The following is a 16,932-nucleotide window of genomic DNA, read 5'->3' as shown; positions in this document are numbered from 1 at the left end:
TCAATCAAAAGGAACTGGATAGATTTTCAAATGCCGTTAATAAAAAAATTGACCAATTCTAAGCTATTGATCATTGTCAATGATTTTCTTTGTTTCTAATTATTTGCAAACCACAAGGCTATAACACTGCAATGGTATGATGAATTCAAATAGTGTAATATATAAAATAATGCCAATTATACCGCAGACGGCAATCGTGAAACGCTAAGAACTTGCCACTCGCTTGATTTGGAAAAGAAATATAAAAGAAGTGCAAGACAAACATAAATTTAATTGTCTATTATAATATATAGTTTCATCTATTGTTGAATTTATATAGACCTAGAATTTTTTTTTTGTTATATACAAATATATCATCAAAATATTGATCAACTATTACTCAATGTCGGATAAAATTATAGTATTTAAACTCACCTAATTTTGAATTCATCTAGAATTGTGCCTAATTTTTGGAATCAACAATAGACTAAATCTAACATAGTCCTATCCTATTCCAAATGTAAGACTTCTGATGGTAGGCTATAATTGTGTATTTTAGTCGCTTATCGCACTCTAATTTACTGCACTTTTATTGTGTTTGAGCTGTAATCGCTAGTGTTTTGCACTTATTATGTGTTTTATGCCTTGTAGGAAGCGATTCTGAGTTATGTAGATGTTGTGAAACTAATTCGAGCTATGTGGAGCCTTCAAGTCTAAGTAAAAGCCCAAGGGATTAAGCCAGAATCGTGTTCTGGGGTCGAGTATCAATTCTGGACATCAAAATTCAAGGAAGAAGCAACTGCTGAAGAAATGCACTAGTGCGAGGCACTGTGCGACACATTAGTGCATATGTTTGTCAGAAATTTTCAAAGTTCAGAGACTGGGTTTTTTGTGGTCTGACACGAAAAAGCATTAGTGCGACGCACTAGGCGACGCATGGAAAGCATTAAGTTTGTAAGTTTTTCTATTTCGGCTAGAAAAGGGAGATTTCATCTAGGTTCGACCCTACTTGGTATAAATACCTGGAAAAACGTTATTTTCTGTACTTTTGACATAATTTAGAACTAGAGACACACGAGGAACATTCGGGAGCAAGGATATCTCAGATTTCTTCATCTTTTCATAGTATTTTCAATTATCCAACACTTATGCATTTGTTTGATACTATCATGAGTGGCTAAAACCCATAGTTCTGGGGTTGTGATTTAGCCATGAATATTATTGTTTAACGTTGACTTAACCTTGATTACAATTCACCAATATATGGTTGTTTCTTCAATTATGTGATTAATTTCTTAATTGTCTGGCCAACAGTTAGGTTCTACTGACTATCTATGCTATGCTTGGGAAAGCCATGTTTAGATTAGAGAAGAATTTAAGAGAGCACGATCTTAACTCTGGGGAGGGGGGCGAATTTGTGGTTAGGATAGGAATAGAACTAGTCACCGTGCTTAATTAAATATCGTAATCTTAATGCGTTCTTAATAGATTGATTTCATAGGAATATAGACATTAATCTATTTTGAATAGGAGAGTAGTACTTTGGGATAAGGCTATGAGAGCAATTGTTTGATTAATTAGCAATCATGAGTGAATTGTATGAAAGGGAGAGTTAACTAGAACACAATAGGATTGGTGAATCGATCACAACCCTGGAATATTGTCTCTACTGAATACACAACAACCGTTTTGCTTCTTGATAATTTTGTTACTACTTAGTATTATAGTTTAGTATAATTAAACTCTTGAACTCGAATTGGCTCGACTGAATAACAATCCTTGGTGAATTTAGTGGGTAGTTGATACAAGTCTATGTGGGTTCTACACTCGACTTATCATTTTATTACTTGTACGATCACGTATACTTGCGTGTGCATTTGGGAGCAACATAGGGTTGTTCAGGAGGTGGCGATGCCCAGTATTGCTAATATCACCTCCAGCATTGTGAAGCCAAGAATCACTGGTCACTTTGAGCAAACAGAGCATGATCCAGCTACTACATGCGAATGGACAGTTAATGGGTCTTCCACACGAGGATCCACAACAGCACATCCTGAACTTCTTGGATATTAGTGATACCTATATCACCTACGGAGTCACTCCAGACTATGTGAGGCTCACACTTTTCCCGTTCTCTCTGTTGGGCGAAGCAAAGCGATGGCTGAAGACAGAATCAGCTAATTCTATTAAATCGTGGAACGATCTGGCAAGTAAATTTTTGGCAAGGTTCTTCCCTTCAGGCAAAACTGCAAAGATCAGAAGTGAGATAGTTGCCTTCAAATAGAAAATGGGGGAGTCTTTACACTCAACTTGGGAGAGGTTTAAGGGGCTGCTCAGAGATTGTTCTCATCATAATTAGACAAACAAAGTGTTAGCTCTCCATTTCATAGAAGGGCTACATCCTGAGACAAAGATTGTGGTAGATGCTGTAGCCAGAGGTCAAGTGTTGGAGAAAAGCTTTGATGAGATATATGCATTATTGAACAAATTCTCCAAAAGTAATCCCGATTGGCAAGCAGAGATGGGAAGACACACAGTGCAAAAATCTGCAGGGGTTCTCGAGTTAGATGTCATCTCTGCATTATCAGCACAGATTTCTTGCTTTAATCCACCACTAGCGGCAAAAGTTTCTTGATATTTTGAAGCAAGTGCAAATCAATATTCCACTGGTAGACATCCTGCAAGAAGTGCCCAAATATTCAAAGTACATCAAGGACATAGTGGCAAATAAAAGGAGGTTGATTGAATTCGAGACTGTGGCACTCACTGAGAAATGTAGCTCTAGAATCCAAAGCAAGCTACCTCAGAAATTGAAGGATCAGGTAGTTTCACTATCCAAATCTCGATTGGTAAGCATGAAGTCGGGCGAGCTTTGTGTGATCTTGGAGCGAGCATCAATTTGATGCCGCTATCTATGTTCAGACAGTTGGAGTTGGGTGAGCCATACCAACAATGGTAATCGTACAGTTGGTTGATCGTCCTTGCTCATCCTGCATAAGTGATTAAAGGTGTGTTAGTTCAAGTGGGTTCTTTCATATTCCTTACTGAATTCATTATCTTGGACTACGAGACTGATCAGGAAGTCCCATTTATTTTGGGGCATCCATTCTTAGCCATGGGTCGAGCTATTATTGATGTATGCGAAGGAAAGATGACGATGAGAGTCGGTGATCGAGTGGAGGTATTCAATGTGTATAAAGCACTCAGATTGCCAGCCCACTATGAAGAGCTATCCATGATTTCTATGATGAAAAGTGATGCTACGTCATTGGTGCCTTATATGAGCCCCATAGATCCTCTTGAACGAGCTTTGATTGGGGATGAAGAAGACGGCGAGGATGAGATGATGGAAGAAATTGAGCAAGTACTTGACATGTCTTGCTGTTATATCCATGGGTTTGGGAGATTTGAGGAGTTGGACAGGCATGTCACTCTGACCCCTCCTAAGCTATCTATTGAAGAAGCTCCAAAGATAGAACTTAAGCCCCTTTCAACGCATCTGCGCTATGCTTATTTGGAGAACTCTGAGACATTGCCATTGATTATCTCATCCAGCTTGACTAATGCACAAGAAAAAAAAATACTCAAAGTACTTCGCGAACATAAAAAGGCTATTGAGTGGATAATTGCTAACATCAAGGGAATCAGTCCATCGATTTGCATGCATAAAATCTTTCTGGAAGATGGACACCGCCCCTGTGTTGAGCACCAAAGGAGATTAAATCCCATTATAAAAGAAGTCGTGAAAAAGGAAGTAATCAAGTGGCTCGATGCAGGTATCATCTTTCCTATCTCTGACAGCAACTGGGTAAGCCCAGTGCAATGTGTGCCTAAAAAAGGGGGGGATGACTGTGGTAGAGAATGCGAAAAATAAGCTAATTCCTACTCGCACCGTAATGAGGTGGAGAGTTTGCATTGATTACATAAGGCTCAACAAAGCAACCCGGAAGGACCATTTCCCACTTCCATTCATTGATCAAATGTTGGACAGATTGGCAGGGTATGAGTATTATTGCGTTCTTGATAGTTATTCGGGTACAACCAGACTGTCATATGCCCAAAGGATCAGGAAAAGACCATTTTTACTTGTCCTTATGGCACTTTTTCCTTCAAGTGTATGCCGTTTGTTCTTTGTAACGCACCAGCCACTTTTCAGAGATGCATGATGGCTATTTTCACCGATATGGTGGAAAAATTTGTGGAAGTCTTTATGGATGATTTTTCAGTCTTTGGATCCTCTTATGACGACTGTTTGAAGAATTTGAGCAAGGTGTTAGATGGTTATGAAGAAACAAATCTAGTGTTGAACTGGGAAAAGTTTCATTATGGTGCAGGAAGGTATCGTGTTGGGTCACAGAGTGACTAGAAGCAGCATTGAAATTGATAAGGCAAAGGTGGAGGCGGTTGAAAATTACCTCCACCCATTTTCGTGAATGGTGTCCGGAGTTTCTTGGGACACGCGGGGTTCTATCGGCGCTTTATAAAGGATTTTTAAAACATTTTTGCTCCTTTGTGGAGGTTGCTTGAAAAGGACGTAACTTTCAATTTTGATGACGCCTGCCTGAAGGCATTTGAAGAGCTCAAAAAGAAGTTGGTGGCTGCCCCCATTATTGCGGCACCAGATTGGTCCTTACAATTGGAACTTATGTGTGATGCAAGTGACCATGCTATTGGGGCAGTGCTATGCCAGAGAAAAGATATGGTGTTTTATTCCATCTACTATGCGAGTAAGACTCTTGATGATGCATAGCTGAATTACACCACCACTAAAAAGAAGTTATTAGCCGCTGTGTGGTCCTTTGAAAAGTTTCGGGCATACTTGGTGGGAACAAAAGTCATAGTCCATACCGATCATGCAACAATCAGGTATCTATTTACAAAAAATTAATCTAAGGCTAGACTGATGCGCTGGGTTTTATTGTTGCAACAATTTGATGTAGAAATACGAGATCAAAAGGGTATAGAGAACGAAGTAGCTGACCATCTATAAAGGCTAGAAAATCATGACCATGTAGAGGAGGGTGGAGAAATTAAAGAGGCAATTCCTTATGAGCAACTTTTTGCTATCACCCAAGACCCTTCCCCATGGTACGCGAACTATGTGAACTATCTTGTGAGTGGGGTACTTCATCCTGAAATTGAATCTGAAGCTAGAAAGAGGTTTTTACATGATGTGAACTTCTACTACTGGGATGAGCCATACTTGTACAAGCAGTGTGCTGATCAGTTGATGAGGAGATTTATTCCAGTAAATGAGGTGGAATTAGATTTATATGATTGTCATGCATCACCTTATGGGGGCCATCGTGGAGGTGATAGAACAGCTGCAAAGGTATTACAATCCAGTTTATTTTGGCCAACATTATTCAAGGATGCACATGTATTTGTAAAGAAGTGTGACCAGTGTCAAAGAACAGGAACAATCACAAAGAGGCATGAGATGCCTTTAATAACATCCTGGAGGTCAAGATTTTTTATGTGTGGGGGATAGATTTTATGGGACTATTCCCATTATGCTAGCAGTTGACTACGTGTCAAAATGGGTAGAGGCGATCACATTGCCAACAAATGATGCCATGGTGGTAGCTGCATTTGTGAAAAAGAGCATATTCTCGAGGTTTGAGATTCCACGTGCCTTGATTAGTGATGAAGGGACACATTTTTGCAATTGGTTTTTGAATAACCTTCTACCTAAATATGGAGTCCGCCATAGAGTTGCTACGGCATATCATCCGCAAACAAGTGGACAAGTTGAGGTGTCTAACAGAGAAATAAAGTAAATCTTAGAGAAGACGGTGAGTGTGAATAGGAAGGATTGGGCTGCAATGTTAGATGATTCCTTGTGGGCATATAGAACTGCATACAAAATGCCAATTAAGGCATCGCCGAATAAGCTCGTTTATGGGAAGGCATGTCACTTGCCTGTTGAACTTGAACACAAAGCGTAGGCCATTAAAAAGTTGAATATGGACCTTGAAGTCGCGGGTCATGTGAAGAGACTCTTGCAGTTGAATGAGTTAGATGAGTTCATACTGCACTCTTATGAAAATGCTAAGCTTTACAAAGAGAAAACGAAAAGATGACATGACAAGCATATCAAGCCACATCACTCCGAGCCAGGCCAATAGGTATTATTGTTCAATTCTAGGCTCAAGTGGTTTCCTGGGAAGTTAAAATCAAGATGGTTAGGCCCGTTTGAGGTGGTGAGAGTCATTCCCTATGGTGCAATTGAGTTGTGTGCTTTAAATGGTGAAAGAAAATTTTTAGTGAATGGACAAAGAGTCAAGCACTATTGGGGAGGAATAATTGATCGTGAGACGACCAGTGTTGTACTCGCTGATGAGTAAGCGAGGCTTGCATCATGCCGCGACGTTAAATCAGGCGCTTGTTGGGAGACAACCCAGCTTTACTGCTTTCTTTTGTTTTTATTTTTTTATTATATTATTTTTGTAGTGGTTATTTTGATGTTGTAGGATTATAAGCATAGGAAGAAAAGCCATTGGAAAGGTGCAAAAAGCGAGCTAGATAGTGAGAACTAAGTGTGGGGTTCCCACACAAAGGACCATACTTGGGGAAAGTCTGAGTATCCCGTGAGCTGCTAATTCTTCGATATTTGGCCTATCAGGGAGTCTCTTTCTTGTTATTTATAGTGTGCATTGAGGACATTGCACAATTTTAAATGTAGGGTGAGGAGATTGTCTGGGTGATTTTCTATGCCATCCTAGCCTAATTGTAGTATTCCTTCTTAGTATAGTGATGCAAAAAAAATGACGAAAATTGAGAAACAAAAAAAAATCAGAAAATTTGGACTTTTCCCGATGATGGATTTTGTGGACAACTTTCTTGAGGGATTAAAGTCCAATAAATGTTTTTTTTGTAGGTAGTGTAATAATTTCCCCTTGGTTTTTCTTTGTGTCGCGGTTCTTTTCTAAGGGTTTTGTTTGAACCGGGTGTAGTTAGTTGTATTTATTTTTAGGAGTAGGAGCCAGTGTGTTGTGATTAGAATTGAGGCGATATCTCTTGACTTTGTTATGCCTTGAGAATAGTGAGCACTTTGGTTGTGACTCTTAGGCTCAGTTTTTGACTCTTGTATAAGTACCTTAAATTATATGATCTTAACTTTGTTTAATTGTTTTGACTAGAATGTCTTGATGAGTCCAATCCTGAGTGAGTTATGTGCTATGTGTGTGTGAGGTTTGTGTGTTATTCTGTGCATTGCATTTGATAACTAGAACTTGCCCCGCGTATTTGTAAAACGAATTAGTAGTTTCGGTCACTCTAGGAAGTGATATAGGCATTTCTTTATTGAGCCAGTCATATGCTTTTACACACCTAATTGTTATATATCGTAGTTAACCTTTTTGAGTTTGTAATCTTTTTTCTTTGGCAACCACATTACAAGCCTTACCCATTTGTTTCAATTAACCATCTATTTGAACTTTTTTACCTCTTATGAGCACTTGAAATTGTTATGAACTTTGTAAAAGTTTAAAGTGTGTGGTGGTTGGTTTGGCTTTTGAGTGAAACTAATGAAATAAGGAGAAAGGTGCATTATTTTAAAAAAGTAAGAGCCACTTGAATTGAAAAAGAAAAGAAAGAAAAATAGTTGTATTGTTGTGAAAAATATTCCTTGAAAGTGGTAACTCTTGATGTAATTATGCTTAAAGAAGTAGGAAGTTGATGTATATTGATATGAACGTGGAGGTATGGTTTGACATAAGTGTGGGGTTTTAAATGTTAAAGTGTATGTATTAAAGTGCTTAGGGAGGTGTAGTCACTCTTATATCTAAATGTATCCTACCCGTCCCGCAACCTACATTACAACCAATTAAAGTCATACTTGATCTTAGACTGAATGAGCTCGATTAGTAGAGCAGTACATTACGGGCAAGCCTATGGTGCATCTTTTGTGGCATATGAATGTTGTTTGTGAGAGTGAGAGAATTCTTTTTATCTTGAGTCCTAATTATTCTTAAATTTTATTGAGTGTGGAACTACTCTCTTTTATTGTGTGAGGGCACTTTATTCATAAAGGAAGGGTAATGATTGAACTCTACGTTAGAGTAAGTGAGAGGGTTGTGAAACATGTGGGGTGCTTGTGAGTCAAATCTTGAGGTGATGATGTTACACTATTGTGCTTAGTCTATTTTAAATATTCTTGGTGTAATGAGTTAGGAGGATTGTTTAAAAAGGTTGTGTCTATATAAAGTGTAGTTTGATTGCTCGAAGACGAGCAATGAATTAAGTGTGGGGTATTGATGGTAGGCTATAATTGCGTATTTTAATCGCTATTGTTTTGCACTTATTGTGTGTTTTATGCCTTATAGGCGCGATTCTGAGTTATGTAGATATTGTGTAACTAATTCGAGCTATGTGGAGCCTTGAAGTCTGAGTAAAAGCCCAAGGGACTAAGCCGGGATAGTGTTCGGGGGTCGAGTATCAATTCTGGACGTCAAAATTCAAGGAAGAAGCAACTGCTGAAGAAATGCACTAGTGTGAGGCACTGTGCGACGCATTAGTGCAAATTTATGTCAAAAATTTCCAGATTTCAGAGACTGGGTTTTTTGTGGTTTAACAGGAAAAAGCATTAGTGCGGCGCACTGGGCGACACACAGTGCGACGCATGGAAAGCATTAAGTTTGCAAGTTTTCCTATTTCGGCTAGGAAAGGGAGATTTCGTCTAGGTCCGACCCTACTTGGTATAAATACCTGGAAAAATGTTATTTTCTGGACTTTTGACACACTTTAGAACTAGAGACACACGAGGAACATTCGGGAGCAAGGATATCTAAGATTTCTTCATCTTTTCTTTATATTTTTAATATCCAACACTTATGAATTTATTTGATACTATAATGAGTGGCTAAAACCCATAGTTCTGGGGTTGTGATTTAGCTATGAATATTATTATTTAACGTTGAGTTAACCTTGATTACAATTCACCAATATATGATTGGTTCTTCAATTCTATGATTAATTGCTTAATTGTCTAGCTAACAGTTATGTTCTATTGACTATCTATGCTATGCTTGGGAAAGCCATGATTAGATTAGAGAAGAGTTGAAGAGAGCACGATCTAACTCTAAGGGGAGGCGAATTTGTGATTAGGATAGGAATATACCTAGTCACCGTGCTTAATTAAATATTGTAATCTTAATGCGTTCTTAATAGATTAATTTCATAGGAATATAGGCGTTAATCTATTTTGAATAGGCGAGTAGTACTTCGGGAGAAGGTTATGAGAGCAATTGTTCGATTAATTAGCAATCATGAGTGAATTGTATGAAAGGGAGTGTTAACTAGAACACAATAGGATTGGTGAATCGATCACAACCTTGAAATATTGTCTCTACTGAATACACAATAACTGTTTTGCTGCTTGATAATTTAGTTACTACTTAGAATTATAGTTTAGTATAATTAAACTCTTGAACTCGAATTGGCTCGACTAAATAACAATCTTGGTGAATTTAGTGGGTAGTTGATACAAGTCTTTGTGGGTTCGACACTCGACTTATCATTTTATTACTTGTACGACCACGTATACTTGCGTGTGCATTTGGGAGCAACAACTTCTATCCCAGAGACAAACTTTTACGTTAACTACATTGTTAATAGATGAAGTAGTCGAAATTTTTATCAAACAAGCGAAGAAAAAAAGTCCAAATAAGAACTGCTTTCGGAAACCGATGTGGTACAATAAGTAAGTTAAGATCGCACTAAACTGCTTCTTTTTAGGTAGTTGTTAATGAGATTTGTTTCTAAATAGTAAATCAATTTTAATATTGGAGACCTATTACAATTAATCAATCTAGACACCGTCATTAATGAATCTTAAAATAAGAAGAATAACAACATGGATCATTAAGGCTGAACTAAAGTAAATTTTTACATCACAAAAAAAAAGGGTATTATTGTATTCTTAACGTGATTTTACAACTTTAATCTCTAACTATGTGATTCCAAATAGTTTCGTTTTGTCCTGTGATTGCGTCAAAACCTTATTGATGAGTTTAATATACTCTTTTTTTTATAAGGTTAATGAGTTTATTGCACTATATGTTATATTCTGTTATTTTATTATTTTAAGGAACTGTTTATTAAAATCCGCTCATATCCATGATTAGTTTTATAGTATATATTGAATCAAAAGTTTTTTATTTATGGTACGCGTTAAAATATTTGACAAATGATATTCGTGCATCGCACGAACATAGAAACTAGTATAACTTAAATAGTTGGATGAAAACCGGTTACCCCATTAGAATTTTTATTTTTAGTTTTGGTTCGAACTGGCCCACTAAATTTTCATAAGCCACAGCATCATTGTTATTCACACGCCCCAAATAAATGTATTATAGCATGATCGTTTCTTGCTCAAGCACCCTATAAAAGCAAGTAAAACCACAACTAACTTAAAACACCAAAAGTTTTTGCTTTGGCTGGCCCCTCAAACGTACATATAAATATATCTGATCAAACAAGTAATAAATGGTGAAGATTATCTGTAATAATCCTGAAAATTTTGCTAAGCTTATGAGTCTTTTATGTGCAGTCACAGCCCAAATTTAGGTGGGACATGATTGGCTAACCTAAACTATATGCCGATCGAGTGAATCCTCATTTTATCTGTTATGTTATTATATTTACTGAATTAATTGAAAAATATATATAATATAAACAATAGCTGAAATATCTGATTATATATGTATGTGGTAATGATATACGAGATGTGAATCCACAAAGAAAATGCTAGAGATGTAAATGTAACTGAACAATATCCATTAGGCTAAGTCATGAGCTTTTAAAGAACACTGAAACTCTGATATACATAATATCTTCAAAGTATACTCAGGAATACTAAAGCAACTGTAAACAAACTAATAAGGGAAGTTTTCCACTGAGTGACTAGCGGAAGAGTACTAGATATGGATACTAGTCTAACTGGTGACAATGTTACCTATTGGCTGCATCCAAAAAGGAAGCAGACCCTTTCGGACTGAGTACATCGCCACAGTACTCAGTAAATCTCATTCATTACCTTATAAATAGTGGTGTAAGACTTACTGTTTCTGGAGGCTTTTAGCAATGCCCTATCTTATCAGTCTAGCCAAAATTTTCATTCCTATATTCTAGTGTCTATTTCGATCGAGGACATTACATTACGTACCGTGTATACTTTCAGGATTTTCGATCTTCCCAATTACAGCTCAAACCAGCTAGACAAATTAAATAGCAAGTGATCATTAGCTTGTACAAGTCTCAAATTTCTGCCAAAATACCATTAATCAAACTTTTGTTTTTTCATTTTAATATATTTTCTTATGCCAGTGAGTTATCTTACATCTCAGTTATATAAACCAGACACAAAATAAGAGTCTAAGCAGCAAATTAATTTCTCAGTTTTGTGTAAACTCGTCTTTAGTCTTATAATCATGAACTCTTCTACACAAGCAGCAATTCCATTTATTAAGTCTTTTATGTTTCTTCTCATACTTGTACCAGCTTCAGAAGCTGCTATCACTTGTGGCACTACAATTATGATATTTTATACTTCAATACCACATGAGAGGGTGATTTGTGTGGTGTCCAATTTTCGCTTGCACTGAATTATAGAAGGACATAGTTCTTCTATGCATTCCTTAAACTACAACTGGAATAAATAATGCAAAAAGCAAAGAACACAAGTATTTTTATGTGGAAAACAACCGACACAAAAGGTAAAAAAAAAAAATACGACCTACTTCCCTTAGAATTTTTCCCAAACACTTTACTATAACTCTAAGCCAACAACAAAGTTTACAACCTATTGCAAACCTAAAGATTAACCCTAACCCTTGTAGCAACATGCCACATGCTGTTGCGACTACTCAAGTACCCAGTACAAATGCTTCTAAAAAAAGCTGAAAGGTACCACTCAAAAGCTCCTACTACAATTGAACTACAATTAAAGACAGACATATGGAACTGGTTCTTCAATCTGGTTCATGTAGCTTCAGGTTCGCACTCCTGAAACTCACAGAAATTGTTCACAAAATGCCTTTCTTTTTTTATCTCAATTCTTGCTTAACTTCAGTATGTGTGCAATCCTGTAAAAGAGAACACAACTAATATTTATAGAGTTAGTAGAATCAGGATTAACAAGAAATCTGATGCTTTACTCTTCCTTGATGGAAGAGTTCTAGTTAAGTTCAACCTCTAGCTCTTTCCTTATATTGGATAGAATTCTCTTCCAAGTAAGGAGTCCTACTCCTTATCAAATATGCAATCTTTTCGTTCAGAAATTATCAGAAATAAGCACTTATATTTATCCCTTACACGTGCATGCATTTATTTGATTCTGAATGTAACCTATGTACAGTGTCTATGGACCTGGTTCATGCATGTGTTCATTTATCAATCATCAAAACCCAAATCGCTCATGTCAATAAATTCCTCCTTTTTGATGATGACAAACTCTATGCTTTTCAGAAGCATGGAACGTGTTTCAACTCAACTCAACATCAAACACAATGTCAGAAAACTTTCCATTTAAAGTCATAAATTATCAAGAACCAGGTTCATTAAGTTATAAACGTCACAGTCCAAAGCAAAAGTACACCTTATCTTCCCCATTTTGGCATCATTGAAAATTGCATAATTAAGTCAAGTAACCAAATTTTAACAAATATCACTCAAAGTCACCAGGGCTACTTCAAATGCACTCATGGATTCAATTTTATCTTTTTCAATCTAAGGATATTAGCCATCTATTTTAGAAATATCAACAAATAATTAGATCATAAGCAGTGAATTTCATTGATTCATATTTTAATGATTCGGCCAGTCGTTTTGTATATTGTAGCTTTGTTTCCCTGTTTATTACCTTTTCTATATTCATTTATGGTTATGTGACTTGTCGGGGTGGTTGAATTGATTTCGAAAAGGTTTCGGGATGAATTGGGACACTTAGCCTCAAAGTCAGAAGTTTAAGTTGGAAGAGTTGATCGGAGTTTGACTTTTGTGTATACGACTCCGAAATAGAGTTTTGATAATTTCGATAGCTTTGTATGGTAATTTGGGTCTTAGGCGTATGTCCGGATGTTGATTCGTAGGTTCGTAGGTTGATTTGGTACTTTTTGGCAAAAATTAGAAAGTTAAAGATTTGGAAAGTTGAAAGGTTTGATCGAGGGTTGCCTTTATTGACATCGGGTTTGGATTGAGATTTTGGGAGTTGTTATAGTTCAGTTATGTCATTTCAGACTTGCATGCAAAATTTGAGCTCATTTGGAGTTGGTTTGATATGATTCGCCATTAGTTTTAGAAGTTGAATGTTCATTAGGGCATTAGACTTGAATCGGAGTGCGATTCGTAGTTTTGATGTTATTTGGTGTGATTTAAGGTCTCGAGTAGGTTATTTTTGTATTTTGGGACTTGATGGTATGTTCGTACGGGGCCTCGGGTGTGTTTCGAATTGAGTTCGGACCAATTGGAGGCTTAGAAGATTTGCTGAAGACTGTTGAAGTCTGGTGCTTTCGCACCTGCGATATTTGGGCCGCAGGTGCGGCTCCATAGAAGCGGTTGTATAGCCGCAGGTGCGAGTATGGGATTGGTGAGCTGGGTCCACAGGTGCGGATAAGTGTGTGCCGGTGCGCAACCGCATAAGCGGACAATGCTTCGCAGATGCGGATTTTGGACTGATGGCGAAGAATCGCAGGTGCGGTGACTTTTGCGCAGAAGCGGGAGTGCAGGTGCGCCCTTTGGCCCGTAAAAGCAGAAGTGTTGGGCCATAAGTGTAAGCCGGATTTGCAATAACTTTTTCGTAGATGTGACTGATAGCCCGCAGATGCGAAATGCCTGGACAGAAATTGGCTGGAACGAGGATTTTATTTCATTTTTCACTTTTTAAGTTAGAGATCTCGGTTTTGGGAGAATTTGGAGGGGATTTTCAATGTTTGGATAGGGGTAAGTATTTTTTACTCGGATTTTTTTATTATTCACGATTCCATCTTTATTTTTATCATTTAATTAGTGATTTGAATTGGAAAAATTAGGGATCTTTGTAAAACATTTCCTAAAGTGTAAAATGAGGATATGAAGGTCGATTTGAGGTCGGAATTGGATGGTTTTGGTATGGTTGGACTCGTATCGGAATGGGTGTTCGGAATTTGAGAGTTTGGTCAGGTTCCAAGATGAGGGCCTGGGGTTGACTCTTTGAATTTGATTGAAGATCGAATCTTTATTATCCAATTCGAGCCCTCCATAGTTGGATTTGCGCGAGAAGGGCTTGTTAGTGGATTAATTTAGCTTATTTGAGGTAAGTATCTTGTATAACTTTGTGTGGGAGAAACTACCCCTTAGGATTTGGGTTGTTTATACTATTCAGATTATTTGGAAGACATGTACATGAGGTGACGAGTGTGTACACGGGCTTATATGTGGTACTTGACCGGTTTAGATTCGTAGGTTACTTATAAGCACTTAATTGAAGTTATTATTATTTGTTCTATCTTTAGTTCTTAATTTTATTCGCACATGCTTTAATTGAAATTGTCATTATATGCCCTAGTTTTCATCGTTAAGTTAATCTTATTTGTATTTACTTGTAGTAGTTGTTACATGACATTTCTTCTATTGGTGGGTTATTCACATGCATTTAGACATAGTCACTATTTCATGCTATCTATTTCATTGTTAAGCTTATATCATGTGCTTGAATTGGAAGTTGCCATTTCATGGGATATCTTTTCTTATTGAGTTGTTTCTCATCCTTTTTGTTGCTATTGAGATTCTTGTACACATTGTGGTTGATACTTGGGCTATATGATGTGGTGACATTGGTATAGTTGATTTTAAAAATGTTCAGACATATGGGCACGTGTGGTGCGAGTTGATTATTGTGTTGTGATATTGATGCGCATGCGGCGGTATAAGGATAGGGGTTGATATGAATGCAATGAGATAAGGTGAAATTTATACGCGTGTTGCTAGTAAGGGAATTACTTGAAGCCACACGGTGAGATAAGGGGGCTAAAACACGTGTAGCTATTTCGAAAAAGTATTTTTAAAATAAATGCAAGGCTCACGAGGCGATATAAGGAAGATTGTGATTGTGACTTGTAAAACGCGAATATGAGGCGTAGTACCTCGGTATGATTTTTGTTGTACACTTTATGTTGAAAAGGCTTGATGATTTGAACAATTTTTGTTCTTGTTCCCTTATTTCTTCCCATTAGTATTTTGATTGCAATTGATTACTTCTTGTCTTTTCACATGTACTCTTTTGTTGCTTTACTTTCGTTGTTAGCCCTATATTGATAAATTTTCGTATTGTCCTTGAATTGCCTTTATCTTCCGTTATTAGATTATATTGTATTTTGTTTATGTTTCTTTTGTTTAGTAGGTGTATTGACCTTGCCTCGTCACTACTCTACTGAGGTTAGGCTTGATACTTACTGAATACCATTGTGGCGTACTTATGCTTTGCTTTTGCATATTTTTGTGCAGATCCAAGTACTTCTGCTCGTGTCGGACGCCAATGATTGGACTAGATATTCTGGAAACTTTAAGGTATACCTGCTTGACGCCCGCAAGCCTCGAAGTCACCTTCTACCACTGTATTTTCTACTATTTATTTTCGCATCAAATATTATTGTATTTTGAGACTTCTACTGTACTTCTTAGAGCTTATGACTCAGTTCCACCGGGATTTGGAAAAATATTATGATTGTAATTCAATATTGATGTATTTATGAGACTTATCAACTTATTTAATATTCTTATACTAGGTGCCATCACGACTACCTTAGGTGGAATTTTAGGGTCGTGACACATAAGATCCTACTGCAAAGTAAAAGAAAAAAGAAAAACATAGAACCGTGAGCAAAAAATAGAGAAATCCCACTTGGGTAACTAGTTACAAACTGGGCTAGGAAGGGTTTAGGATTGGGAAGGACTAGGTTCTGGGCTTGCAGCAGTTTCAACATATCTTGAAGAATACCCTCATTCTTCTCCTTCTCCTTTGCAAGCTCGGACTTGAGAGAGCCTCTCTCAGCTTCTACTTCAATCAACATTTTCTTTAGTCTTTCAATCTCAACATCCTTAGCTCCACTGCTTTAATCTTGTTGTTCTTAGGTACCCTCTTGGATGAATCAGGTTCTTTGGGCGCAGTTTGGACTTGGTAGTCACAACCAGTCAAAGTCCCGGCCCCAAAGTAGTCTTTATAGTACAAGCATCCAATTTCTTGAGGGAAACCCTAAAGGCGGCAAGCACAATAGTTAAGATAAAATCCATAAGGAATGGCATGAGTCTTGGTGCCACAAACAACCCTATGAAGGAGCTAGATTATGAACCCTGGCCAGTTAATTTGCTTCCCACTGTCCAGACATTCCATAAGGACCAGGTCCATGAAGGTAGCCAAATGCCTTCTTTCCTGCATGGGCAGAACCACCTTGTTCACAAACTCGAAAAGCACCTTATGAGAGGGCTTTATTTCACTTTGTTACACAACTCTGGGTTCTTGCTCCATGTCCCTATCAGCAAACTTCTTGGTGATGGCCAGTGAGGTGGGAAGATTTTCTAGACTAGGCCATTTTAACTTTGTATAGTCTTTATACCCCTCAGCAAGTATACCTAGAATCTCCTCAAGCTCTTTATCATCAAAGCTGATTTTCACTCCTTTCACTTTACTGGTGACTTTTCCATTTTCAATCTCACAGTTGGCAAAGAATTCCACAATTCAGCCCTGGCCAACCTTCCTTCCAGCTGAAGGACCACGTCCTTCCAACCTTGTAACTCAATTTTTACAACAGCAGAACCATTCCTTCTTACTCTAAATTACTGAGAAGCCTTCTTTTCAAAATAGTTTTTTTTGGAACTTTACCAACTTATCTTCTTCCTGATCAGTCCTTATTCACTTTCTTCCTCCACCACTTGAACTTTCTTTGATTTTCTAGCAGATAAGGTTCTCTTGGA

General features: G+C 37.4%; 1 protein-coding gene across 1 annotated transcript; it reads left to right on the top strand.

Annotated features, from left to right (window-relative positions):
• Nucleotides 1-3,130: 3,130 nt before the first annotated feature.
• On the top strand, nucleotides 3,131-16,239 carry LOC138902551 (uncharacterized). Its single transcript, XM_070190432.1, has 6 exons — nucleotides 3,131-3,787; nucleotides 4,025-4,317; nucleotides 4,498-4,706; nucleotides 4,995-5,311; nucleotides 15,466-15,528; nucleotides 16,093-16,239. The coding sequence occupies exons 1-6, from the start codon at nucleotides 3,131-3,133 to the stop codon at nucleotides 16,237-16,239; spliced, it is 1,686 nt and encodes a 561-aa protein (XP_070046533.1).
• The last annotated feature ends 693 nt before the right edge of the window (nucleotides 16,240-16,932 follow it).

This window comes from Nicotiana tomentosiformis, chromosome 12 (genome assembly GCF_000390325.3).
Source record: "Nicotiana tomentosiformis chromosome 12, ASM39032v3, whole genome shotgun sequence".
NCBI classification, from domain to species: Eukaryota; Viridiplantae; Streptophyta; class Magnoliopsida; order Solanales; family Solanaceae; genus Nicotiana; species Nicotiana tomentosiformis.
Note: the sequence above shows the minus strand (reverse complement) of the source record. Positions and strands in the feature narration are given on the sequence as shown.